Source organism: Chaetodon auriga, chromosome 16 (assembly GCF_051107435.1).
Source record: "Chaetodon auriga isolate fChaAug3 chromosome 16, fChaAug3.hap1, whole genome shotgun sequence".
NCBI classification, from domain to species: domain Eukaryota; kingdom Metazoa; phylum Chordata; class Actinopteri; order Chaetodontiformes; family Chaetodontidae; genus Chaetodon; species Chaetodon auriga.
The window spans coordinates 15,975,478-16,003,411 of record NC_135089.1 but is presented as its reverse complement, the minus strand read 5'-3'; the positions used below and the strand labels follow the sequence as shown (position 1 = coordinate 16,003,411).

Here is a 27,934-nt window from a genome sequence, read left to right as displayed (position 1 = left end):
AGGGTGTCAAGAACAACAAGTACTCAACAATAGCCCTGCTGAGCAGTCTGGAGGGGACCAGAGGAAGAGACAGAGAGCGAGTGGAAGGAGGCGAGATGCAGCTTCAGTTCGAGGATGAGGGGGGTGGAGGAAGACAAATGAAGTAATGGAATGGTAGTGGACGGATATTGATGAGAGAGGAATGGATTGGCTAGCAAGCAGAAAATGTAAAGGGCAATTCAGATGCTTGTGTGATGTGTGTGTCCTAGGGCACTTGCAGTCCATACTGTCCGGTTCAAAGACACATTTTATGGGTATTCATTGTCCTTGCGTGCTCGTCCCTGCACTGATATCCTCATGGAAATCATTAAATTTGAGGTTTCTGTCAAACTTTTTTGGGTTTAAGAATAAGTCCTATTTCTGATCACTGAGTTATTTGCCGGGAGAGACGACTCTCAGCAGGGGTCTAATTTCAAACTTTTTCCTGATGTTAAGTGCAGACTTAGACTTAGACTGTAACTTTGGAGGGATTTTGCTGAGCTGGGCTTTTTTCAGCAGCACCCAGCTTCACTTTCACACCAGGGAGCTGCCCAGAACAACCACAGATGGCTGCTGGTCGCTGTGCAGCTCCACTGGAGCAGCTGAAGATTGCTTAATGGCAGCGTAGCAGTGAGAAGTAGTGTCAAGGGAGAGGAAGGAAACATCAGCTTCATTTTCAGATTTTTCCAACCTGACTTTGTGCTATGGCGTGCAATCACGTCTACACTGGGAAGTCAAACACATCAGCGCTGCTCTTCCCTCTCAACAGCATCAGTGAGCGGTTTCTAGTAGAAGTTTAACTGTACTGAATAACTGCATGGAGAGCATGGCGGGGTCACACTCCTCATGACAAGGAAATAGATTTTCATGTGTAAAACTGGTGGAGTGCCTTTAAGTATATTACATATTAAACCATGATGGATTGCCATTGCTATGATGAAGTCACACAGTGGGCATGAGGCCAACTGTAGAAAGTCATCGTAGCAATGTCAGTATGTCGTATATCATAACCTGGAGTATACCAGTTTCCATTTATTGTTCATGCTATTTTCTCCCTCCATTTGGGATCAAATAAACAAAAAAAAAGACGCATAATCTTCACAATACCACCTTATACTTAGCGCCTAGTGCAAGTCCGTTGCATTGAATTGCATTATATTGTACAGGTGCTCATGTCTTTATGCTTACTGCTCTCATGACCACAGGCAATCATTTAACAGCAGGCTAATAAAAAAGGCAGTTGCTCAGCTGCATTTTAGAAGGTTTCCACAGTGAGATTAACAGTGAGGAAATATTTATGGGTCTCTTGATAGCGGCTCTCAGGTCACAGCTAATTTGTTGACTGTGTTGCTATAATTTCCTTGTCAGTGGCGACATGTTGATGGTGAGCGTTTTCTTGTTTTCAGTCCCTGTTAATGTGAGCAAATACTGGAAAGTGTATGAAACCAATTTAAGTCCTCGAGGTCACAGTGGAAATAGAATAAAAGTTTTCATATGAGCAGACTGACAGCAGGTGTTGTTATTTTAGGTTCTCTCTTTTTTCTCTACCTCATTAAAAACAAACAGCGGCAGAAGCAAAATTGGTAGCTGACACTCTAAAAGGGCAAGTCATTTTGTTCAGTTTCTGCCAGAGTACTGCAGTAATTAAACTGCAATCACACGTATGACAGTGAGCAGCTTTGTATGAGTCACACTTTGACATCTGTTTATTTGACTGAAACCACCACTTATATAAAATATACCCCCTTCCTCTGCCATCTTGCACAGACTAGACTAGAGAGGGCATCTATTTGAACTGAAAGACAGTAAAATGGATCCAGTCTTGCATTTTTCATCTTTAAGATCTGTGAAAACAGGTTAAACCCCAGAATTTCAACACTAAAAGCGTCATTCCAGCATAAGATAACACATAAAACAGACTTAAAGTATTTCAGTTTTGTGTTAACTATTATGCATTAGTTTTAGCTATACTGTATTTAACATTCATCTATTACTTTTTTTTTAACTATTCCAACCATTTGTCAACTAGGTTTAGCGACCTTTTTCAACAATGTATGCATTAATTTTAGTGAACTGTTTTTGGTTTTGCTAGCCAGCTTTCAGCTGTAGACAGTCCAAGTCCTTGTTTCCAGCTGCAGCGTCTGTTTGTTCCTAAAGAGTTAAATCTGCATGTTGGAAGGCCTTTTCCTGCCTGTGTTCCAGTTTTGAGGAGGCATCAAAACTTGTTCAAAGGCATCAAACAATAAAAGGCGGCAACAGGGGAAGTTGTTTTATATTTTATAAATGATTGATGCTCCCAGTTGGCAAACATCCAGAGACTCATCCTTTTCATCCTCAATTCCGCTGTCTTGAATTTAGTTTTTCTATTTGTTTTTATAGATGTGAGCAATCTTTTTCAACCACAGGTTGAGCGATTAGGATGAAGGCTGTCTGGATGTTTTTAATAATGGATTTTAATATTATGTCCACATGAATATTTGCAACTTTTTTCTAGCTTTTATCATCTTCTTCAATCTGTCCAAACTCTTTCCCAGCACATCTCACTAACGTTCTCCCATCAGTTTTTCCTTTGTGTTGACGCTTGTAATTGCCGGAGTCAAGTTTTATAAGACATTTTGTTGGGTTTTGTGTCTACTTTTCAGTTTGTGTGCAGGCTGCTTTGATAAAGTATAATGATGTCGAAATGTGTAATTTGCTTCCTCCCGCCAGGACTCTGACGGAGCTTTTGAAGCAGCCAGGAGAGGCAGGAGTGGTGGATGGAACCGGGGTTCATCATCCTATAGGGACCAATGGCATCTCAGCCAGGGCACTACGCTCCAACAACGGTCAGTCCACGTGTGTCTGTGTATTTGCATGGGTTTGCATGCAAGCACCCTGAGATGATGTAAAATGCATCATATATTAACTCCAGCTTGTGCAATCAAAGTCCAATAACATAGTCTTTTTTTATATATATACCCTGTATAGTCTCTTTTGCGCAGTTCCGACTAAGAGACGTGTCTTAGAGTAGTGGTAAGTGTACCACATCAGATGAACTCACATATCCCTTCATTAAAAATGCTTTTAATGCTATTTAAGCCATTTCTCTACAACTTTTAGCAAACTATATTTCAATTGTTTATCCATTACCTTTAGCTAACTCTTAGCCATTTTTCAAATACTTTCAGCTAAGCACATTTCAGCAGTTTATTTGTTATCTTACTTTAAACTAACCCTTCGAAATGTGTATCCCTTATTTTAAATTCAACATTATTGTATTATAGCTAACTATGTTTCAATAGTTTATCCATTAGCCTACTTTAAGATACCCATTTCAACTGTTTATCCTGGATTTTAAGCTAACTCTTTGTCCATTACCTAGCCAACTATATTTCAACACAGTTTATCCATCAGCCTACTTTAAGATAACCATTTCACCTGTTTACCCCTTACTAAGATAAGATAAGATAAGATAAGATAAAATAAGATAAGATAAGATAAGATAGGACTTTATTGATCCCACATGGGGGAAATTTAGTCATTACAGCAAGCAGTTTACACAAAGCAAGCACAGTGGCATAAAGAGGTCAAAATAAAAATATAAAAGTTTACAAGATACAGAATAGAAAAAACAACTATGTCTATGTACATTTGTACAGATTATTTAAAAAAAAAATACTGGTTATCTCATTAAGTTTAACGATCTAATTTAAGCTTTTATCCATCATTTTCAGCTAGAGCTGTTTTAACTATTTTCCCATCATATTTAGCTGTGTTTAGACTTTTCTGCTCACTTGCTAACTAGTTTTCACACGCTCTCAGCATGTGGTGTTCAGGTGCTACAGCTAAATCAATATGTTTTCAGATTAGTTGTGCAACTCTGCAAGCTTTCCACAAGCTCCTTGGCAGCAGTAGAAGTAGGCTACCCCTGAAGGAACACGTGGGCATACCCCCCATTGGGGATACACTGTTTTAGAGTGACCCTCTAAATCGAGAGCAATTCAGACACAGGGAGGTGGATCAATTTAGAGGACTGTGACAAAGCCTTCATGGCCACTGTGACACACCTTTATGTCCTCTAATGACCTCACAAACACAACACGTCAGTACTGGGCTTATGGGGCAGTGGCGACTTCAATTCCATCCGAGAACAGTTTTCATTTTCACACACACACACGCGCACACACACACACACACACACACACACACACACACACACACACACACACACATTACAAACTCATTAAATGCACATTCACGTTTCTGCACCAGAACTCTTCCCCTTGTACACACTTAAAGTGACACACTTACACACACATTAGTCTCACTCTCTATTGCTGCCTCTCTGTCTTACACATAAACACAAGCCCACATGTCGTCCACGGGCAAGAAGGCGCGGGGACAGACAGGTCATATTTAATTAAGATGTAATTAGCCGTGTTCCAGCTCCAAACCCACAGAGGGAACACTGTGTGACCCATCTGTCTCCCTCTTTCTCTAAATGTTTTGACCACACACACACACACACACACTCACACATACGGACACACACATATTAAGACCTTGTGCTTCTTCAGTGAATTGAGACTCAAATTTGTGGGCACATTTCTTGAGGGCTCATTTGTGACAAGAGTGATGGCATGCTTTAAAGGACAAAGGTCTCTGTTGCCTCACAATTTGGTCCTTCTCATTAGACGCAGCAGGAACAATGTGAGCCATTCTTTGGTCCCACTACTTTCAAGTATCCACACTGACTTGTATTGCTGTGCGGTACGCAAGGTAAATGTCTTTATTGCAAACCGCTCAGGTCGATATCTTGTTACTCACCAAAGCTCGCATTAAGCTACATGATATCAATAAACGTGACTCGCTAAAGAGAGCTACCTCATCGAACATACGATCACAGATACAAATGCATGTCTCACACGATCGGGTTCACATATAAATCATTCTGGTGTGAAGTTTTCTCCTTTAACACTGTCACAAATGCACACACATGCAGTATTTATCCACACATGCGGATTAAAGGGAAATGCTGAGGGTTCTCCCTTTACTTTCATCCTCCCACAATTGCAATAAACAAGTTTTTGGCCTCTTTTTCACCCCGTACTGTGCTTATTAGCACTCTGCTTTCTTCTGTCTGCTTTCCCTTGGTCGTTCCATTTCTTTATTCCCCTGCTATTAAATCCTCCTTTTACACCCTCTGCTTTCTCACACTGCTTTGTCTTGGTATCTTCAAAGTCAGTATCAGATCAGCCTTTCAGCAGCATGCACATGCACTGTCAGTACACACTGTATCGTGTATAGTGTGATAGCATTTTCAGCATTTTCGCTTTAATATTTATTATGTGTGATAGAATTATGCGTTGATTATTGCTTTAAACATGATGGATCAGGGGGATGCTCATGTTTTCATAAAAAAGAAAAAAAATCTGGAAGTTTCTGATCAATATTTACTGTAGCTCTCAAAGCGTATTACTATAACAAGTAGTGTTTATCATTAGTGTACTGGTGAATAATTCCTGTTTTTCATTATTAAATACAGCTTTTTCTTCTTTCTGCTTTATGTGCGTGATTAGATGAAATGACATATACAGGCTGTAAAAGAAAGAAGGATTATTTGTGAGTATTATACCGCTCAGGGGAGCGAGAGAAGCAGACGAGGAAAGAGGAAGAACGAATCCTGTAGTTAAAAAGATAATAAAGACGGCGGATAACAGAAGGAAGGGTGTGAGAGGTGTGAAAGGAGGGATAAACTGGGCAGACATATGGAGGACAGTGTGTTTGTGTGTGGGTGGCTGTGTTTGTTTGTGTGTGGGTGTGTATGTGTGTGTGTGTAGTGCAGGGGCTGAATGGGGGTACGGGGTGATGACAGTCAGGCCGAATGGATGAAGCCATCCTGATCCTGCTGTGTCAGCTGTCTACACATAATCACCTCTTAATTAAACACATTTAATCCTCCAGGCCACTTAGACATAGAGAGAGAGAGAGAGAGAGAGAGAGAGACCAAGAGGACAAACAGACACGAGGTGTGAGAGAGACAGGCAGGAAAGGAGAGAGGACGGTAGACAAATGAGTCTAAATGTAGATGAAATGTTCAGCACTTCACAGGTTATTATTATTATCATCATTATTATTATTATTGTTAAATTTGGATGTCTAAAGCAAAAGCATGCTGAATGTTACCTAAACACAGATTCCCTAGTGGTTTTCAGCCCGCTAACAGCTTGGCTCTTTTGTTCGGCTGTAGTCCTCAACTTTTCTTAGTCATCTCTGACTCGCTGACTTGCCTCCAATGCAGATATAAATACACATAATGCAGCATTTGTACACCCATTTATGATAGATGTATTGCCTTCCCATGCCGTTGTAGATGAACTCCAGCAGCTGATTATATCAGAACCAAGGCAATTCTCGTCTAGTCGGAAAACATGATAAACTGTTTCAAATTTGCTGCAAGGGAACAATGTAGACCAATCATTAGTTTGTTATTCTTATCACTATTCAAGTATACTAAAAAATGTCTGTTTTGCCTCAATGCACTGTGGCTTGCAATAGGCTGTAGCTGTCCAAGTTAGAGTGCAGTGAGAAGCTTGAGTGCAGCTGATTAGGATGAATATACACTGAACAAGTTCTGAGCCCTTTCCCTAATGAAGACAGCAGCCAAATCCCCATGTTTCCTCTCTGACAAAAGAATGATCTCCTTATCTGTCTTCCACTCCTCTCCTGTGCTCAATTCAAGCGGATATATACTTAATACAATTTGAGAGATGAACTAAGGGATAAAAGTGGCGAAATGTTAAGTCTAAGGTGGGCATATTTGACAGAAAGAGAGGAAAGAGAAAAACACTGAGAGGAAAAGTATTGAGGTCAGGCCACGGTTTCGATGACTGAATCAGTGGAGGAAGGAACAAGAAGATGAGAGGTTTTGTGTAGTTACAAAACACAGTTGATATGATGGAGTGAAAAGGGGATGACAGGGAGCAGTTACTGAAAAAAGTCTATGAACAAGGAAAGGGGGAGTGGAGAGAGACAGGAGGGGGGAGATGAGGTTAAAAGAGACAAACCTTAACAATGACATTACTGAGGCGTGGAATAGGAGAACCAGCAAGCAAGTGAGGGCACGAGAGGGGGAGGGAAAGTGGAGTCAATAAAAAGAAGGTGACAAGGAGATGAAGGGGAGATGATGACGACAACAAGCGGGTGGGTGAGACACTGTGTCCAGTGTACAATGAGGAAAAGTGGGAGGAATTAGATCAAAACAGAGGCATGGTAAGAGCAAGTACAGTTTGGGAGAGAGTTGGAGTGAGCAATAACGCGAAGGAAAGAGTGATAGAAAAAGCTGGAGAAAAGAAAACGGAGAGGGTGAGGCAGGAAAGATGAACAGAAACAGAGATAGAGAGAATAGATAGAAGAGACAACATGCTGCTAGCTGCAAGGGGGACAGCTGGTCAGCTGCTGCTCTGTTCTGCTTGGTGTGGAGAGCTGCCCTGAGGACAGTCACCCTGCTCCACGCACACACCCACCCACCGACACACACACACACACACACACACACACACACACACACACACACACACAGAAACTTGCTTATCCATGTATGAACACAGCCACATGCACATATGCATAAGGTTGCATGCATATATATACAGACACACAACGCAGACTGGGAGAGACACATTTTGTGGCGTTTTACTGTACAGGCAGGGAGCAGAGATTTGTGTGTTTTCAAGGTGATGGTAAAGGAGAGATAAAAGAAAAATAAATAAATGATGGGTGAGCTAAAGGCAAATATTTGAAAGAATAATGGAAGAATTGGCAGATTGAAGAGAGAAAAAAATCCCCACAGACTACAGCAGAGCTCTGGAAATCAGAGAGATTAAAAAGGAAAAGAAAAAAGGTGCAAATAAGTGAAACAGTGAGCAATTATCTAAAAGTAAGTGAGAGCGTATCAGGCAATGGATGTAAATAAGAATGTGTGGCAGGGGAGGAGGAGTGAGAGGAGAACAGATGGCAGGGAAGAGGAGCAGGATGGAGGGAAGGGCGATGGAAAGCTGGGAATGTTAGAGCGTTCCCTGATCACTTACAGCTAATGTGAGTTATGCAAACATTGCCTCTAAAGGCAGTCCTGACTGCAGCACGGGTTAGAGCTGAAATGGTCCTTCCTTTATTTAATCAAACGACAGTCAGTTGATTTCAGCACCATGGACAGCACCGCGGAGAACAGCCGAGACTCTGCTGGGGAGTTTTCCCTCAGCTGGAAACTTGCAAAAACTTCCCTTTAATACACGAATAGAGCTGGAAAGTTGTTAGCCTCAAAAACAATCTTCAGAGGAGCACTGTATTATCATATGTAATAATTAAAACCAACGTCATAATGTTAAAGCTGACTGAAATCAGGCCTGTAGCTGTCATTGAGGACACAAAAGGAGTTTTTTTTTTTATTATTTTAAGGGAGAAGTTTGTGCTTGTTTTATAACAAACAATTTCTATATACACAGTGGATATTTCATAGACTAATTCCAGTATTTATTGGCTCAATATACTTAAATTTGAATATTTCCAGGTCACAGCTAAAGGGCCTCACTGTTTCTAAAACTCTGGTTATGGCCCTCGCTGAAATAACATTTTTAGCAATGCTACTGCCATGGCTGTAAGGATACGAATAGTCAGTGAATGCACCACTCTGGTTCACACTGAAATGTCTCAATAACTATTGGATTTTCATAAAATTTTGTACAGACATTCATGGTGCCCAGATGATAAACCCTAATGGTCCTCTGACTTTTGCTAGAGTCATCATGATGTTCACACCTGAAAAGACACACACACAGAACATATAACACTCCCATCAGCCTCAGCTGTGCATTATACCTGTTAAACATCAGCATGGTTTCTCTGTTAGCATGCTGATTAGCTCAAAGCAACACTTTTCTTAACAGAGCTGCTAACAGAGCTGCTAGCACGGCTGTAAACTCGCCTGTTGTTTGAGTTCCATATAAATTCTATTAAAAATCGTGCTGTCTCTCTCGGTTCCTTGAGCATAAAGGTAGAGAGATGTCACTGACCCACTGCAATGAAACCGTTAGCTGATTTATTTGTGAGTTGCCTAACTCTATACACAAAAACCTTTAACTTGATAATATTTCCTACATGAGATTTGATTATTGTACCACTGATCAAATTACCCATATAAACCTATGCCCTAGTTATTATCCTAATCTCTGTTTAAAGCACTGTGAGCCATGATGCATTGGACTGGCTCAGTAACGCACATGCACACACACGATGCTTCATTCAGCAGCTTTCCGAGGTAACCTTCAAACAAATGACGCCCCTCTGTTACAGATGGAGAAGACTTTAGTGGGGTATATTTTGAGCTGGGCGGACTCTTCTTCTCCACTGGAGGTCTCTTCTGAGATAGGAACAGATTTGCATTTGTGGGGCATAATTTGCATGTTGCTGGCCTGCAAGAGAGGGAAAAGGAGGCAGACAGAGAGAAATATAAACATTAGAGTGAGAGTGGGAGGAAGTGAGTGAGTGAGATGGAAGGAGGGAACATTAAAAGAGGTAGAGCAGGAGGAAAAAGTGGGGAGAGAGAGAGAGAGAGAGAGAAAAGGAGTGTGTGTTTGATGCAGAGAGAGGGAGCAAGAGACGGTGGAGGAGTGAGATACGATCAGTGTGACATTGAAATCAAAACAAGGAAATGAGTATCATGGGAGCCTGCAGGACGGGTGTTAAGTGAAAAGACGCACTATAGGCAGGGGGCTTGTGTGTGTGTGTGTGTGTGTGTGTGTGTGTGTGTGTGTGTGTGTGTGTGCGTGTGCGTGTGTGTGTGTGTGTGCGTGTGTGCGTGTGCATGCGCGTTAGCATCTGTGAGAGAGAGTGTTTGTTTACATCTGTGTGCCCTTGATTTCTGTGGATCGTCACTACAGTGCCACATGGGGCCAGTGCCAATTATACCCGCATTGAGCTCGTCAACGACACACCACCAGAGAGACAGAGAGGGGAGGGAGGGAGGCAACATGGGCAAACATGGTTCAAGAATATGAGAATATATGTGTGTATGTTCATACAAGCATGAAAACATGCAGTCATGCATGAACATGCTGTACAGTTGGTACATCAGGTGGCCGACATGTCTTCTAATCCAGTTACATTCTCACCATTATGTCTGAATGACTGACAGGTCTACCAATCTGTTTGCTGCTTTACGAAAGTTTTTAATCTATTTAGCGTCTGACAGGATGCGCATGTGAACCACAGCTGACTGATCCTGACCCCACTGGCCTTACGATGGCTGCTGTGGCCTTCAGCCGACCCTCAACTGCTGACCTCATACAACTGGATTAAAATTGCAGAACAGAACGCGTTTTATGGGATCACAGGGATGTTTAATCCGGACTTGGCAGCTGTAATACATCAACAGAGATGCCACACTGCGTGCATCCCTAAATGTAGCTGTAATGTAACCATTCATGGTGGCCTGATGATGAATCCTCATGACTTTGGTGATACTCCGACTGTTCCTCTGGCGCCACCATCAGGCCATAATTTAATCGCTAGATCGGTTTTAGCCAAAAACCTGCAAAACTGATGACGTTCCCATTAGCTTCAACTGCACCTTGTGAAAATTGCTAATTAGCAAATGTTAGCATGCTAGCACGCTGAACTAAGGCTGTGAACGTGATAAACATTATACCTGCTAAACATCAGCATTGTATTTACACTTGTATTTAACTAAAATTTATCAACTCCATCCATTCCCATATTTCTCTGTTAACATCCTGTTTCCTTCATCTCTTTCCAAGTCTCGGTTTCCCTCCTCCTTCCATCTTCCCTCTTATTATATCACTCTGAATGTTGTGGATCTTTGTGTCTTCTTTCCTGTTTGACTCTTGAGTTTCTTCCTGGCTCTTTGTTTCTTTCCCTCGACCTTCATATGAGCCTCACAATAATCTATTATTGTCTGACTTGGAGAAGAGAAATGTGACGCTGCATTTTCCCTCCTCACTACACCGACTTCTAACTTCTCTCTCTCTCCCCCTTCAGGCCAAACTATCTGTAGCTCACCCTCCACCCAATCTATACTGACACAGCCCAAAACACCCATAATAAAGCACTTTTTATTTAAATTTCTCACTCATATATTTGTCTGAATTGCAAATATTTTCATGAAAAACTTTGGATGATTTTCACACCACTGAAAAGTCTCTCTTTGGCAGTCATCATCTCTCCTATCTGGGTGAGTCTGTGATATCTACCATGAATGTTAAGCATCAAAAGTGATATTTTTTAGTCTGTGACTCATTTAGGCAGGTAAGGATTGAATGCATGAAGCCTCACACTACTAGATATATATGGTAGGATTGAGATATCCCCACTGATCTTCAGGGTGGGTAAATCAGGTGTAAGTCGGGCTGATAATCCTCTTGTCCTTTGCTTGCTTTACTCCCCCGCTATCTCTTTTCCCATCTCAGTCTTCCTCTTTCCAGTTCCCTCTCATTAGCCGCCAATCTTCTCTCATCCCCTCTCTGCTCCCAGCCCTGCTTCCCTCAAGGTCTCTCTCTCTCTCTCTCTCTCTCTCTCTCTCTCTCTCACTCAGTTTGCACTTTTTTTCTGTCATCATTCTGTCCCCTTTTCGTCCATCTCCCCTCCTCTTTCTTTCTTTCTCTAAATCATGGCCAGAATGTCTGCAGACTGAACTGTCTGATCCCTCTTTTTCAGACTGAACTCTAAAGTCACCCAGCGATGATCACAGAGCTACAATAAATAGACCCGATGTTCCTTTTGGTGTTTTTAGGAGTTCAAGAGTTGAATTGCACTATTGAAAAGCAAACTTTTTGGGGTTACGGGGACAAAGCCAAGATGCAATGTGAAGAAAATACAGTGTTGAAACCGAGAGAAAAACAAAGATAAAAGCAGTAGAAAAGTAAAAATAATGAGTTGGTTGAAAACATAAGCTGATATTTCACCTCATGTCAAATGAAGATATAGAAAACTAAGACATCTGAACTGGGTGACATAAGTAAAATGAAAACACAACATCGTATAGTACTCGAAAACAAGCCAGAAAAACAAAACATGAACGTAAAAGCAAAGAAAGTGCAGAAAATAGAATAATTCACGAAGCCAGCGTTGGTGCGGCTTCTGTTTGTTCTGGTTCTGTGAAGTTCTGTCGCCACTGCTGAAAGTTAACCAACTCATAGAGGAGTAATATTCAGATTAGCATTATCAATAACCTACGGCACCGGCAGATTACGGCTTGAGTGAGCCGCCAAAACAATGACCGAGTCCTACAGACAGTCAGACAGACAGAAACCAAAGGTAGACGGTCGCTGATGTGATTGGAAATATTTATTGAGCAAGGCGAACGACTGAACACACGGTGGGCATTTTATAGGCTGGTTCCAGTCTTCTTTGACAAAGACGTTTGACAATTTAGTTACGTTTGGACGACAAAAGACAGGCTTCTGTGTCTAGTATCAGTAGCTATTTATATATTCCTGGCAGTGTGGTGCAGACTGTGCTGGGCTTGGAGGGTGTTTGGACTCACAACCTCAGTATTTCTAAAATCCTGGCTATGGCCTTAATCCAGCTTGTTCACTGTCCTACTGTGTCCTGCAGAGCTCTCAGGGAACTCATGCTTGGATCGTTTTATTTTTTTTATCTAGTACTTGGAGTATTCGTGAAGATTCCAACCCACTGAAATACACAAATACACAGAAATCTACTGACTGATCTCATTCATACCGATGAAGGTTTAGATTTAGAAAATGTAGTTCCGCTTTGTCCGGAGTCATCTCATGGGCTTCTCTGTGCTCTCATCAGGGTCTCAGTACACTTAGACCCCTGCAGCTGCTATAGAGGACATGTGTTCATGATGTTTACATCACACACAAGGGACAGAAGAGTATCTTCAGGCTCATCTGTGCTGTTATTTACATGTGTGCATGAAGATGCTTCTATCTGTGAGTGTGTTTGCATGCTTTTTTGTGCGTGCATTGATCCTGTACAGTGCGGGGGATATTTTCTCTCTGTCATTTGAAGGACACCAGACCCCACTCTGCACCCACGCGTCAGGCAGTCATGACAGCCCCCCTACACACACACACACACACACACACACACGTACAAGCACACAAAGCAAAGACAGCCGAGGACAGTGTGGACTGATGATTCAGAAACTGCAGCTCAATAGAGACAAATGACGGCACAAATTGGCAAGACATTGTCATTGTGTACTGTCTTAATGCGTGGGGGCACATGAGTGTGCGTGTTTGTTTATATGTGTGTGTCGAAGATGTCAAGAGAGGCTGAGGGAGGCGTTGTCATGTCTGTCACCTCCTCTGCCTCCAGCCGTCCCGAGGGTCAGCATTATGGATTGACACATTTTTACACATTTGACCTTAAAAAAAAAAAATAGTGGTGTGTGTGTGTGTGTGTGTGTGTGTGTGTGTGTGTGTGTGTGTGTTTGAGTAAGCGGAAACAAGGCAGCCATGCAATTGTATTTTCGTTTGGTTTTGTTTGTTTTTTTCCTGTGCATGTCTGTATCCGGGAGATATACAGGAAGTTCACCAAGCTTTTTCATACATGTATTAGTAAGTGAACGAGTCACCAGTCTGTTATTCCTGTTAGGATTTGTTATATGACACGTTGAAAATGATGTTTGAAACTTAAACAGATGGTGAGAATAAGGAGCATGTGTTTTTTTCCACTGTGCATGCATGCAAAAGCACTTAGCAGCCCTGTATGTGCAGGCAGAGGGTGGATGTATAAAGAGCAATAAGCGGAGAGGCAGTTCAAAGGAACAGTATGGATTTCCACGCATGGGAAGAGCGTGTGAATGTGTGCGTACATGCAAGTGTTTGTGTGTGTCTGTTGGACACTGATATGAGCCACTGCTGAGCCCCTGAGTGAGGTGCAGTGCGTGGCTATACATTAAATGGCCAGGATTAGCCTCAACTGCTGCGGGCTCCCTGATAGTATTACTGTTATGGAGCGACTGGGAGGGATCGGGCTCCATTTTGGCTCTGTTATTCTGTCATAATGAGGCATAACCCCTCTCATAGAGGACACAATGGTTTCCTAGTTAATGCATCAGGCCAAGGATAGTGCTTGTGCTGACTACCAGGGAGTGAGCTGACGGAAGGGGGAGCGTGTTTGAGAGCGAGAGAATGGAGGATGGAGAATCTGCCTGGAAAAAGTACATTTGCAGGACAAAACAGGCCGTTTTCTATATGAGTAGAATGGAATTTTCCCAAACTAAAACTGTTATTTTGACCCAGTGTTAGACACAACATGCTCAGGTTTTACCTTAAAAGTGTAAAATGCATTGTTAGTTACACAAAGCAGTGTCCATATGGCATCCTAAACTGCAATGTAGACATATACAGTATCAGATACAAACAGTCATGTAAGTATAACAGGAGTTGAGGTGGATTATAACATTTCCCGTTTGGCAAAATAACCCAACACTAATGTCAGAATAACACCAACAGGTCAACCCCTTGTCTTAGGTTGGGTTCCACCCATGGCTGCTGGGCAAAGTTAACCCATTGTTGCCTTCCTGCTTTATTGTCCCAGGTTGAGAGATTTTTCCTGCCTAAGATAAATGATATTAAGTACATTGTTCAAACAACACAAAAGCATGCTTTATTATGATTCTGATAAGATGGCGATGCAGCTCTCTAGGTTTATTCTGTCTGATGTGCCATCCAGCCGGCTAATTGTCTTTGCTCGACGCCGCTCTGAGAATCTGTACATGTGTTCTGTCATGTTCGACAAGAGCAAATTCCCATAATCAAACCAGCAATCTTGTACAAGCTCAATCCTACGATTACAAGCTTTGAGATGATATCAGATGAAAGGAAAGTGTCTTCTGGAAACCTTGTATCTCCGTGGCAGGACTAAAGTGAGAAAACATTGCTTTTTTTCACTCCTTTTTCCTTTGATTTACACATGCGTCATTTGGCTTCGTCCTGCGGCCACGACGCAGTCTGTTAGAGACCGGACAATGAAATGTTATAGGAAGTTTAATGGTGTAGGTTTTCACAGGACGTGACTGACCGATAAGCACAACTTCACAAGCGAAACCAACAATAAGTAACAGAGGAGGATGTGCCTTTGATAACGATATCTCCCTCTGTCTGCTGACGGTTACCCCTACCGCGAGCTTAAATTGATGTAGTTATCGCGAAAGAAACAGAGCCTTCGCTGGGCTCTGCATGGGAGCTCCGTGTGTGTACGTGCATGTGCGTGTGCACATATGTGTGTGTGTGTATGTGTGTGTGTCTCAGCTAACCCAAATGATGCTGTAACATATCACACTGAAATCAGTCTCACGTCAGAAAGCCAGAACTCTTGAACAGCAGCATGGGAGTCTTTGGCTCAGACACTCGCATGCACACACACACACACACACACACACACACACACACACACACAGAAGAACAAAGAACCTCTATGAGCAACACACACCTTAAGAATCAACAAAACACAAACTGTATGCACACATGTGAGTACTGCTCGTCAAAATGATAACACACGTAAATGACACACTCTCTCTCTCTCTCTCTCTCTCTCTCTCTCTCTCTCTCTCTCTCTCTCTCTCTCTCTCTCTGGTTTTCTCTCTCTGTCCACTCCGTACACTCACACTCACACACACACACAATGCCACATCACATCACGTCATTTCAGAGAGCGTGTTTAACCTAATCACACTCAACCATGCGTGATCCTCAGAGGGGGAGTCAGGTCTGTTATGACAGTCGATGTGCTGTGTGACGGCCACGGGGTTTAGAGAGCACCAACCAGCAGCCTGCTGTTAATACACACACACACACACACACACACACACACACACACACACACACACACTGGCTTGAAACACATGACAAAGACCTGTGCAGGAGGACAGGAGAGGCGGACATGTGGACAGACAAGGAAGGAAGCCAACCAGACAAGCCTGCGAGGCAGAACGAGTGACTAATTTTCTGGTTCATTTCCATATCGCTAACCTGTGAGCAGACACACATCAGGGCTGCACCTTCTACGTCCGATCACATTCGTCCCATGAAACCTCACAGTTTCAGTGCTTTCTGTGATTCAGTGTTTACCTGTAGTGAGATGGGAACCTAATGCATGAGTAGGAGAGTCATGTTTACCATGTTGAGAATTAATGTGGCTCTGTGTAAATATTTGAAAACAGATTGTGACAGAGGCATGAAGCCTCCTTTAACCTGACCTACAAAACCAGAATGCCCGAACTACATGTTTGGTCAACCTGAGTTAAGTTCAGAATCTGACTTTTTGACATCATACCTTACCTTTTTTTTGAGAGAGAGAGACATCGGCATCGTGACAAATTCTCAAGGATGAGGAAGTCAGAGGTAAATGAAACTGCTGTAACTCCAGTTAGTTAAGGCTGTCAGACGGCCTTAGGCTAAATTCAGTCAACCTGCTTTCTGTTTGCTCTCCAGTTTTAATGCTCCAACAGAACTGAGTTTGTTATACCTAATGATAAGACAGTAACTTAGACCAGAATAGACATAAAGGATCATCACAACACCACATAAAGTTCTACTAGAAGCTTTCTAGTCAAACTTAACAGAGGAGCAGCAGCTTTCATCTCTGCAGCCTCCAGCTGAATCCTCATAAAGTGACGTGGTCAAATTCACCAATTGAATTTTTTTTTTTAAACTAGCTCACCACCTCAAATGGACAAGAAAACGCTTGTTTGCAGATGCTGCCTTCGTGCTACATTTTCCAAACGCAGAGTGCAGCCAGATGTTTAGTCAGCTTTGAAATAAGGTTCGTGACAATGATTAATTATCAGCATAAAAAGTCATAAACTTAATAAGGCGTATATCTGTTCCACAGATTAGCTAAGAGCCGTCAAACTCCAAAGCCTTTTTCCTCATCCTCACTGCCTGCAGTTACTGCTGTCTGCCTTTACAAGTCAGTATTCACCAGATGGGTTCAGTAGTGTCATACATACTACAATAGTTGCATCAATCACAGGGACTAACAGAGACAGACCTTCACTGTGTGTGTTCGTGTGTGTGTGTGTTTGTGTTTATGTACATGACAAGGTGAGATTGTCATATAACAAAGTGAAGCCATATAACACTGCCAGTATACTGCTGTGCAAGTGACAGTTATCATTTATCTAACAACAGTGGAAGGATAGAAGTGCTCTCTTTGTCACAGACGCGCGCGCGCACACACACACACACGCGCCATATTTTTTGTTATCATTAAAAACAAATATCTGTCTTAATTGAATCATTAATCCACGTATATTCATTTAATCCCGCATTGGATTCCATTCAAGCTTCTCCCTACACACTGACTTTATCACGCTGCTCATCCTCGTCCCAACACTCTCGCCATATGTCAAAACACACTGCTGCAAACCCAGCCTGCCAATTACCAATCTGCAACACAAGGACGAATCAACACATCATTTATACCTCGCATTAAACTGTGATCTGCATCTGGATGCTATTTGGATAATAAGCAGCTTGACAGCATCCTTGTATCCACACCTGGAAGTTACACGCATGTGTATTGTAATGTGGCCATTCTGACCATGTTGTGACTGATTCTCAGTCTTTACTCGTGAATCCAGATGACTGTGGGATGTGGCAGGTCCTTTAATACAAGCTAACATGGCAGCGGCGATGTCATTGCTTTATCCTCTCCACCATCTGCTCTGAAACACAGTGGAATGGTCTTTTTCTATAAAACTGTCTCGCTGTCACTCTTGTCCCACACGCCACCATCAATCATCGGGCTGCTTGTCGGCTCCAGGGACAAGATTTCCGAGCAGATGTTGCTGTTGTGAGGTTGCTACCTGTGGTAATGACATTTCATAAAACCTCTAGAATAGATGGACATTAATCACACAGATATTGAATGAGAAACACCAAATTTCCTAATATAATAGAAATGTATTTTTGATGTTTTACACACTGTAAATGGTCTATCCCACAGTTTAATATTGTTTTATCCAAACTGGCCTGGTGTGTGGTTTTTGTTTTTTTTGAATGGACGGGAATGTCTGTCTCTCTGTTGGTTGGTGCACCACTTTGATCCCGACTGAAATATCTCAACTATTGAATTGATTGCCATGAAATCTTGCAGACATTCATGGCCCCCAGAGGATGAAGGCTGGCAATCCTTGACATGTCCTCTGGCTTCACCGGCAGCTCGGCATTAACCGGCGTTTTGCATGTCATACTTGCAAAACGAATGACATTTCCATCCTTTGTGTTTAGTGCTACAACAGAATTAGCAAATGTTAGCACACTAACACCAGATGGTGACCATGATGAGCATTTTACCTGCTTAACAGCATGTTAGCATCGTTGTTCTGAGCATGTTGCCATGTTAGCATTAGCATTTAGCTCAAAGCAGCGCTGTGGCTTGGTGCAGCTTCACAGAGCTGTAAACATGGCTGTAAACTCTTAGTCTTGTTCTGAAATCCCACTGCACAACTACAAATCCTGGATAATTTAACAATATACACTTACTACAATGAACAATTTATGTCCTGGCACTTTCTCTGTGTTTGCTGAAAATGGGAAACTCAGTGTCACGTTTGTCATTAGCTGGCAGCAGAAAGTGCTCCATGTCATACTGGACCTTTTTTGGTGGGCACAAAATCAATTTTTGGAAGCGCTCCACTGCCATGAAATTACAATGTGCAGTGTTCATATTCTGAGCACCTTGTGGTCAAATCCTGTTTTGTTTTGTGTGAAAGAAAGATAACATTTGGGGGGAAAAGGAGGCCACCTGGAAACAAAAGCTTTGAGGAGCAAATTGAACTCTGTAATTGCAGCAGTGACCTACGGCAGTCGCACAGACGAAAACAGCACTGTTGCTGCTGGAGCACTGACAAAGGATTTGTTAACTTTTTATAACACAACCATATTTAATGTGCACTGAGGCGTCCCCGCTTGTGCGTGTGTGGTGGGAAAGAGTGGGATGTAGACAGAAAAAGACGATAAATAAATCACAAAAAGACAGATGACAGGATACAGAGAGAAGGCACAGTGTGGGGTGGAAAAGGTTGCAAAATATGACAGCGAGATAACACAGAGGTTGAGGAAAAGAAAGGAGATGTGAGGAATAGTGAGAGAATGAGATAATCAGACAGACAGAGGAGAAAGACCAACAGGGGAAAACAGTTCCCCGGTGACACTGCGCTATTGATCTTAGCTTGTTGCTTAGAGATAGTTTCTCTGAGATCAGGCTGAGCGCTGACACAGCCATCACAATGCATTATGGGAGATCAAAGGGAGGCCAGTGTTGGCCACCATGCCATGCAGGAGCTGACGGTTGAGGGGGGAGGAGAGAGGAGGAGAGACAAGGGGGGGCGAGAAAGAGAGGAGGAAACAGAGGAGGAGAGGGAAACACACAGGAACAGGATTTTCAATCACAGCCTGTCAGCCGCTGTGGCATCTCAATCGTTCACCATCGTGCAGGAGAGATGCAGGGGAAAGAGGATTAGAGGTGGAGAGGGGAAAGGCGACAAACAAGAGAAAAGAAGTGATAGCGAAGATGCCAAAAATAAAGAGATTCTGGAGGGAAAGTGCAATGTGGCAGCAGTGTGTGTGTGTGTGTGTGTATGTGTGTGTGTGTGTGTGTGCATCTGTGTGTGCGCACACAGGCATATGTGTGTGTGACAGATGGAAGCAATGGGGTGACGATGAGGTGAGAAACATGGTGGGACTCGGGGGGGGGTGAAACTTGAAAGAAAAAGTGAGAGGGATGAGAGGCAGGAAAGACTCCAGTTGGATCCAATAAGGAATAGCATGTTTGTGCGTAGGCGTGGGAGTGTAAAGCCTCTCCAAAACACTCTTCTTCTGCTCCCATTTATTTCCTGCTTTACTTTGTCCTCCGTCTCTGTCCATCTCTCCACCCAGTGTGAGAAATGTCACTGGACAGCTTACATGTGCTGGCTGCAGAGTGAGAGAAATGTCAAGCATGGTAAAAACCACTGACGTATCTCACTACGTCTGCGTATGTGTGCTATATTGGCCGTTATGTAAGCCGTGCTGCTCCAAGACTGGAGGCACGTTAACATGCAGCGTGTACATATGTGAACACATCGAATCATGCTAGTGACATATGACCCTTATGTTATCTTTAATTGTGCTTTTTAATGTATACTGTCTGTCTCCCATCCACTTCAGCAGATTGAATATCTTGCATATCAAGTGGCTGATGCTATTTTAATGTTAGCATTAAGGGTTAGAATTAGGGCTAGGGGGCTGGATTATGAGCTACAAATGAGATCGGTTTGTTAGATTAACATCAAATTAAGTCCACCATTATATCTGGGTTTGTATTTAGGCTGAGCATTGAGATCAGAACCAGGATTGTATCGTGGTTAAAGACGCAGCAAAGGCCGTTACTGTTGATTCGGGGCTTTTGAAATCAGTCAGAAGTACATCTTATAATGCAAGTATCATTTTTGTGTCACAAACCTTTGCATGTATGTGTTCCTGATCTTAGCGCAGCCATGCCGCCCCAGTGTGAGTGTGTTTTATAACACACCCTGAGGTGGTACACTTCACCCAGCCTGTCTCCATCAATAACAGGCTGAATCATATGTTACAAATGTCACAGTCCTGACCTTGGCATATGAAGTCACAACTCTTCCTTATCGACTCAGTATTTTGAAAGGTGTGTATGAAGTGGCATTGTTTTAAACACAAGCAAAATCGACAAAAAGGGGAAAGTTGGGGCGGTGAAAGTATACATGTAGTGGAGTCACTTAACCTCCACTTGTTCCAGCCGAGGTGATCTCTGTTCACACTGTTTGTGCCGGGCAGCTCTCTCAGGATTGGCTGTACAAAACACTCTGAATGAAAATGAGCAAAGTGCTGGAGGAGATGGTTTCAGCATTTCCCCGAGCACATAAAGGTTACAAAAAGGTCAACATTGTCAGGCACAGGTCACTGAGCTCGGAAGTGTCATCTGCTGTTTGGATTGTGTTTGAGCTAATGCAATACAAGACCCCATTATAGACCTTTTTCTTATGCTGTGTATATGCTGCATTAACTGAGAGGCTTACTGAGGCACTAGAGTGGAAAAAAAACCATTGTTCATGCAATTAATCACACCTGCGCCTTTCCTGCAATGAGAGGACAACAAAATCTACTGTGACGAAGGTCTATGAATGACTTCAGTGGACCTTCAGTGGAAAGACATTAAATCCAATTAAACTATATTCTGTCACAGACAATAAGTTTATTGAAACCGGCAAACAATTGCTTTAATTCTGCACATTTCAGCCCAACCATAAAAGCACAGATTTATGAAGAGATGAATGTTGACATCTGACAGCCGCACTTGTTTGAACAGAGCTGAAAAAAATCTAATCAAGAATTTAAAAAAAAAGAGAGAATAAAAATATAGAAAGTAAAGTAATCTAATGCCTAGTCCACCGGCAACTAGAGGTCCAACCGGGTCTCATACAAAACTGTCAACGTTGGCGGTGGGGTCTATAGTGTGGGAGTGTTGGATTATGTAGCAGTGACCTCTGTAGTGCATGCTGATGCCTCTGCTCCTCAATAAAAGTGGAAGAATAACTACATTTATGTGTAAACAAGCAAAAAGTCCTGCTTTGCACTAAACCGCTTCATGTAAACAAAGGAGATAACAGCGAACACTCTGTCGCCACAAACCAAAAACTCAGTTTCCTTCATCAACGCATGTGAACTAGGCATGAATTGATGCTATTTCTTCTTGTAATTTCAACTGGTATGAAGACCACAGAAAATCACATATGAAGGTTAATTACTCTGAACACAGAGCATTACACAGGTCACACAGCAGACCTTTTCCCAGGCTGTGCTCCCATCAGCTGTCCCAGCTTCAGACTGTACGACACTAACGACTATAGAAGTTCCCTACATGTCACAATGTGCGAGATGGGTCTAAAAAAAATCTTCGTCAAAATCGGTGTCACAATGTACGATATCAGCTTGAGGCATTTCAGACTGCATGGTGAATCATAGCGCTGGGATGGACTGTGAATAGGAAAATGTGTTGTGTTTGGATTGGTTGGTTTGGCTCACAGCAGTCAGAATTAGTCTGTCTTTGGTCACCAAAGCTCAGAATCAGCCATCAGTGGACGTGCCCGCAGTGTGATCTAGGGCCGCTGTTTTCAGTTTAACACGTTTCTCTCTCACCTGTAATCTTTTTTGTCGGACAGAAATTGCACAGTGTACAGGAACCTTAAACCATGACAGTGTGACAGTGAACCAGCATGCTCGATGAGAGGACCCTGAAATTTAAGCAGCTAAATGCAATTCAGCCATTATAAAATACATTATTTACATCCATGCTGTTCCTGCTGTGCTATCTCAAAGTAAGTTGAAAATGGCCTCTCTACATGTGTTTATGAGGTAAGAGTTGCCTTCATTTGTCATTGTGAACCTACACAAGCTTCATGTCAACAACAGTCAAACATCTGGGAAGTGAAGCGTTAGTCCAGATCTCCGCTGATGCTTCATTTACAAGCCAGTCCATCAGCTTCCGGATCCCAAACCCCAACAAAACAACACAGTAATGTACAAAGAGCCGCCGACGGTCGACCTGAGCGGAGGTTGAAATCATCTGTGAGGGTCGTCAGAGAAACTAAATAATGAATGGAGTCTGAAGTGCAGAGGAATGTGGTGTTTTTAAGAATGGGGGAGTCATTCACAAAAGTGGGAGCAAACCATCTCAGCAGTCTGGATTATTTTTAGTCTGGTGGCCTACATTTCACTCTACCTAAAGGATGACAGCGCATGGAGAGAGGGGACGTGTAATTATTCGGAGGTGGCTAGACCCTTACGTCCTCTCATCCTCTCCGTCTCTTCCTCTCTCTGTCTGTCTCCTCTTCCTCTCTCTCTCTAAGGGGGACAGACAGAACATCCAGCTGCCACAGTATGACAGAATCCACAAATCACTGCCTTAGGGGAGCAAAAAGTGGGGTAAAGACAGAGGTGGGAAGGAGGAGGAGGAGGAGGAGGAGGAAGAGGAAGAGGAGGTAGGCTGAGAAACTGATGGGCAACGTCGAGCTTATATGAGCAGATTACTGAACAATAGTGGAGAGTGATGAATATTGGATTCTAATTGGATGTCAGTGCGGTTGTCGGAGTAAAAGTTCTGCGTGGAGTGTTTCCTAACTTTCCACGCTGATGAGAGGACGAGCGAAAGAGGAGACGACAATTCTGAAAACATGCACGCAGCATTAAAAAAGCTGGCAGATTGTTTCTCTGCGAGACAAGACCGCTGCTGGATGCAGTAATGTAGTTTTCTCCTCCTTTCTCACCCCATCCGTTTCTCTTTCAAAGCCATCTGCTCCCTGTGTTTCTCTTCACGAGGCACTCTTCTCTCTCTTTATCTCTCTGTCTCTCTCATGCCATCACACCTCTGCAACACTGTCTTTCCCTCTCTCCTCCCTTTGGTTTTCTCTTTGCTGCTCTCCATCATTTCCTCCCACTTCTTCCTCCATCCTCTCCTCCCTTTGTTCCTCCCCCGCTGCAAGCTATATAGCAGCCAATTAGCAGTCTGTGCAGGACATGCTAACACCCCTCACCCACACCCCAACCCTACAATCCAACTCCCTCCCTCCCTCCCAGGTGGCCTTTGCAGCACTGACCCAGTCCACCATGTTAATCGGGTATCAGTCAGAACATACCAAGAAGGAAGCACAAACAGGGAGGCTTGGAGGTGGTGGTGGGGGGAGTTGTTGGGATGGAAGGTGATTTGAAGGTCAAACACAAGCATGCTCAAGCACACACACACCCACACCCACACACACACACACACGCAGTCAGTCTAAGAGTGCGTCTGTGGAGCATCAATCACTGTTAGACATGGTGGGTGGGCACACCAGCAAGAGATTCACGCTTTAGGAGACATGGACAGGAGCTGGCTCCTGATCCGACACGACAAAGGAGCTGCAGATTAAGTGTGTGTATGTATGTGTGTGTGTTTGTGAATGACCATATAGTATGCGTGTGACCAAATACAAGTTGTGCGTGTTTGTACGCAATCCTCACGGGATGTCCACGTGACGGAGGTGTTTGTGTGTGTTGCTTCCGAAGGATGTGGCAGAGGAGTAAAAACCCGAGCATGGAAAGGAGCTCATTCAAGCGCAAGGCATTTCTCACAACAGCTGCGTTCTGTTTTATTCATAACATAGTAAACGAAAGAAGTTTTTATTTTACATTCTCCTGTTGGTGCGTCCTCACTTCCAATTCATCTCCTTCACCACCAGTCACACACAGATCCTTCGGCCGATCAGTTCTTTTATCTAAACCCATATATATGTATATATATATATAGGTGGATAATATACAACCAACAGAAATATTTTATATTTTCAATTCTCCCATGGTTTCCAAATCAGGTAATCAAGCAAGTACAATTTCAGGGAAATGTTTAGACATGATATTTAGACTTGCAGCTAAAATATATAAGCCACACTGTGTGTAATTGAAATGATTAGTTCTCTCAAATTAAATAATATGGGGCTCATCCCCACAGATAGCTTTGAGGGAATAGTTAGATTATCTTTGCACAAAGACTGGAAACAAGGGGAACCAGTTAGCCTGACAAATCCACCTACCAGCACCATCAACACTTTTCTTTATTTAATCATTACAAAACCCAAAGGAAACAAAAGGAAGTTACTGCATTCTGTGACATGGGTGAAGTAACCCAGGGAACATATCATGATTTAAGTGGACAGTATGGATCGATTGATATTAACATCATTCATATCGGTCTGACCATTCAGCCTGCTGTTGTAAGCTTTGTAAGGTTGAAGGTCTTGAATATAAAGCTGGTTTCTCTGCTGCACATTAAAAAATAACCTTGAGAATTCAAATGAATAGAGGCAGCAAAAATTGCTTTTGTGTTTTAGGTCTTGATGCCTGCGTGAGTGTCATTACTCAGCCTCAGTTCAGTCAGTCAACTTCACCGTCCACTGATACGAACTGACAAAGGCAAACGTTTGGAAAACTTGCAGACTTTCAGCTCAGCTTTTGGCTGCAGATATTTGCGCAGCCATTCAAAGTAGCAACTATTCCAAATTAAAAATTACAAAGCAGCCTAAGTATGTCAAGGTAACGTGTAGCGTACACGTTGCTGCACCGCTGCTTCATTTTCCCTGCACGTCTAAGGGGAAACGCTGGACAAACATGCAGAACAGATGCAGGGTAGGCTGCTGGCTGGATGGCTGTACGCTGATGATTTCCTCTGTGGACAATTTAAAAAGCTATTCACATGATTTAGCACCATGTGCCATTTTTTTCTTTTGTCACCTACATGGGTATAGTTCTAAGAGCCTGCGTGAGCTTCTTTTTCAACCATAGATTCGCAGTTAATATTCTTGATCAGTCGCCCCTTGCCAAGTGTTGTAATGGGAGCTGTTGAGTGAAGGACAGCGCCGGCTGGCTGCTGGGTTTTTATGGTGCTGCATGAAGTCAGTGAGCTGAGCGATTCCTCCACCGCTGCTGCTGCCGCCGCCGCCGCCGCCTGGAGAATATGGATGAGATCATTCCTACATATGCACACACAGACAGACTGAACCACGCACACAAAAGGGCTCAGACGCACCTGTATATAAATGCACGCTGAGAGAGTTTGGTTACATCCACACATACATACACAGGGGAATTACCATGATGAGGTATGTGCCTGTGTGGTTAGAGGGAGTAGAAAGGCGTATCGCCTCTACAATCACATTACAGGCCTGCCACAATTAGTCAGGGAGGACCAGCACAGCGTAGAGCCCAGTGTAGGCAGAGACAACAAAGACACACACAAACACACCCGCAAATGTTTATATATGTACACACAGCCGCAAACTAGGACTTGCTTGTGTCTACAAAACACACACACAAAAGGGTGTGTGTGAGGTGATATAAAGGCACTTTGTTCAGAGTTGCATGGAAGCTGTGCTGGACTTGCAGTTGGGTTGCAGCTAACAATTATTTTCATTATTGATTAATCCGTCCTGTACATTTAAGATTGATTAATGGTTCAGAAAATAAGGCAATTTACGTGTTTAGAGAGCCCAATGGGACATCTTCAATCATCTGCTTTTCTCTGACCAGCAGTCTAAAGCAAAAAAGATGTTCAGTTTGCTGTGATGATGTTAAACAAAATAGCAGCAACTCCTCAAGTTTGAAAAGCAGGGACAGCGAACGCAGGACAGAATTGTTCCTTAATGATCTGATTTTCCCTGCAGTCTGATTTTATTGTCAGTTTCCCATAAAATACAGATGATCTTGACGACCAGACTCACATTGCTTAATGGATCTGTATTTTTTTTTTTTTTTTTTTTTTTTTTGCATGAGTATGAAGGCTTATAGAGCTGAGCGTCAATGAGGCATCCGTGTGTGTGTGTGTGTGTGTGTGTGTGTGCATGCGTGCGTGCGTGCGTGTGTGCGTGCATGTACGGACCTTCTTGATGGTTGTCCAGTAAATGGGGAGTATCCCACTTACAAATGGGGCTACAGACACACACACACACACACACACACACACACACACACACATATTATTGTGTATCACTGTCATCAACTATTATACATCAAATTACATCGCAAGAGATTGGAGCCACTTCAGTAACCAACAGTGACAGTGGGGGGGGGGGGGGCAGCTCTTGTGTAATAATGGACTTGTAGCATGTACACCATCCATAGACACACTCTGTGTCACTTTCACGTCACTCTCCGGCTCTAATTCCTCATCACCAACTGTTGAAGTCAGCTATGTTTTTCTCTTTTTTTCCTTCCTTTTTCACTTATTCTTAGCTCTCCCTCTCTTTCTCACTGGTCTGTATCCTAATTATTTCTTTCTCTGAGTGAACAGCAAATTTATTGAGACACTTCGTCACATCCCTGTCTCTCCGTCTTTCTCCCATGAGTTCTCCACCTCCAGAACCCTCCCTCTAAATCGTCTTAGGCTCTCTCTCTTCTTCTATACCTCTTCTTCTTTCGTTCATCCTTTATCGAGTTTCTTTGGCTGCATCAAAGGTCTCTTCAGTAATATTTCATAGAGAAACTAATATGCATAGCCTGTGCCCTTTCTTCCTGTCTGGATGCATACATAAATAATTAAGTCAATGCTTGATACTCTTCTTTCACACAACCTGGCAGTGATTGGAAGGTGAGAGTGTGTGTTCATATGTCATATTATGTGTGTGTGTGTGTGTGTGTGTGTGCCTGTGTGTGTGTTCTCACTGACCTTGACTGCTTTAATATCTGCATGCTGGGTTTGCAGCACTCTCAGCAGCACATCAAACATCCGTATTTGATATTTTCCGTCTTTATCGTCGCTCTCTAAAAGCATCTCCCTCCTGACAACCATCAGCTATTCATCATTTCTACTTTTTTAACTATAAGATATAACCATAAAGAGAAGTATAGTATTTCTAAGGATACTAATACAGACGCTCATGATTCTCCTTTTTTATTATTCTCACCTGCTGGATAGTGGCCTATCAGCAGCTAATGAAACGGGTTAAACTATTTTTATGGCCCTTTGACAGCACTTAAACCAATGAAAGAGACACGGCCCCCACGGTGACAGAAGCATGCAAGAAATTAGATTTAATGGACAATATGTATCAGTTAATTTTTTCCTCGCCTCGTTTATGGGTACAACATTAGCCCCCGGCTACGACTTAAATGGGTTTATAGATGAGGAGAAATGCGCTTCAAATCTCTTGTGTCAGGCCTAACATTGGTCGTGATTTATACTCGTGTACAAAAGATCACTGAACAATAAGTAGCACAGTTTGGTCCTTTTTAAGACGCGTACTGACAAATACATGGCCAGAAGGTGTTTGAGGTCATCACTAGTACAACGTATTTGTGTTTCTGGAAAAATACATGAGATCACAGGTGTTGTACATGCGAAA

The 27,934-nt window shown here is 42.8% G+C and overlaps 1 protein-coding gene across 1 annotated transcript in view; it reads left to right on the top strand.

Moving 5' to 3' along the window:
* The window catches only part of LOC143334106 (protein shisa-8-like), a 91,469-nt gene that overhangs the window by 38,699 nt on the left and 24,836 nt on the right, over positions 1-27,934 (top strand). Inside the window, exon 3 of the mRNA XM_076752641.1 lies at positions 2,728-2,843. Within this exon, the coding sequence (XP_076608756.1) occupies positions 2,728-2,843 (116 nt within the window). The remainder of the gene's footprint in view (positions 1-2,727; positions 2,844-27,934) is intronic.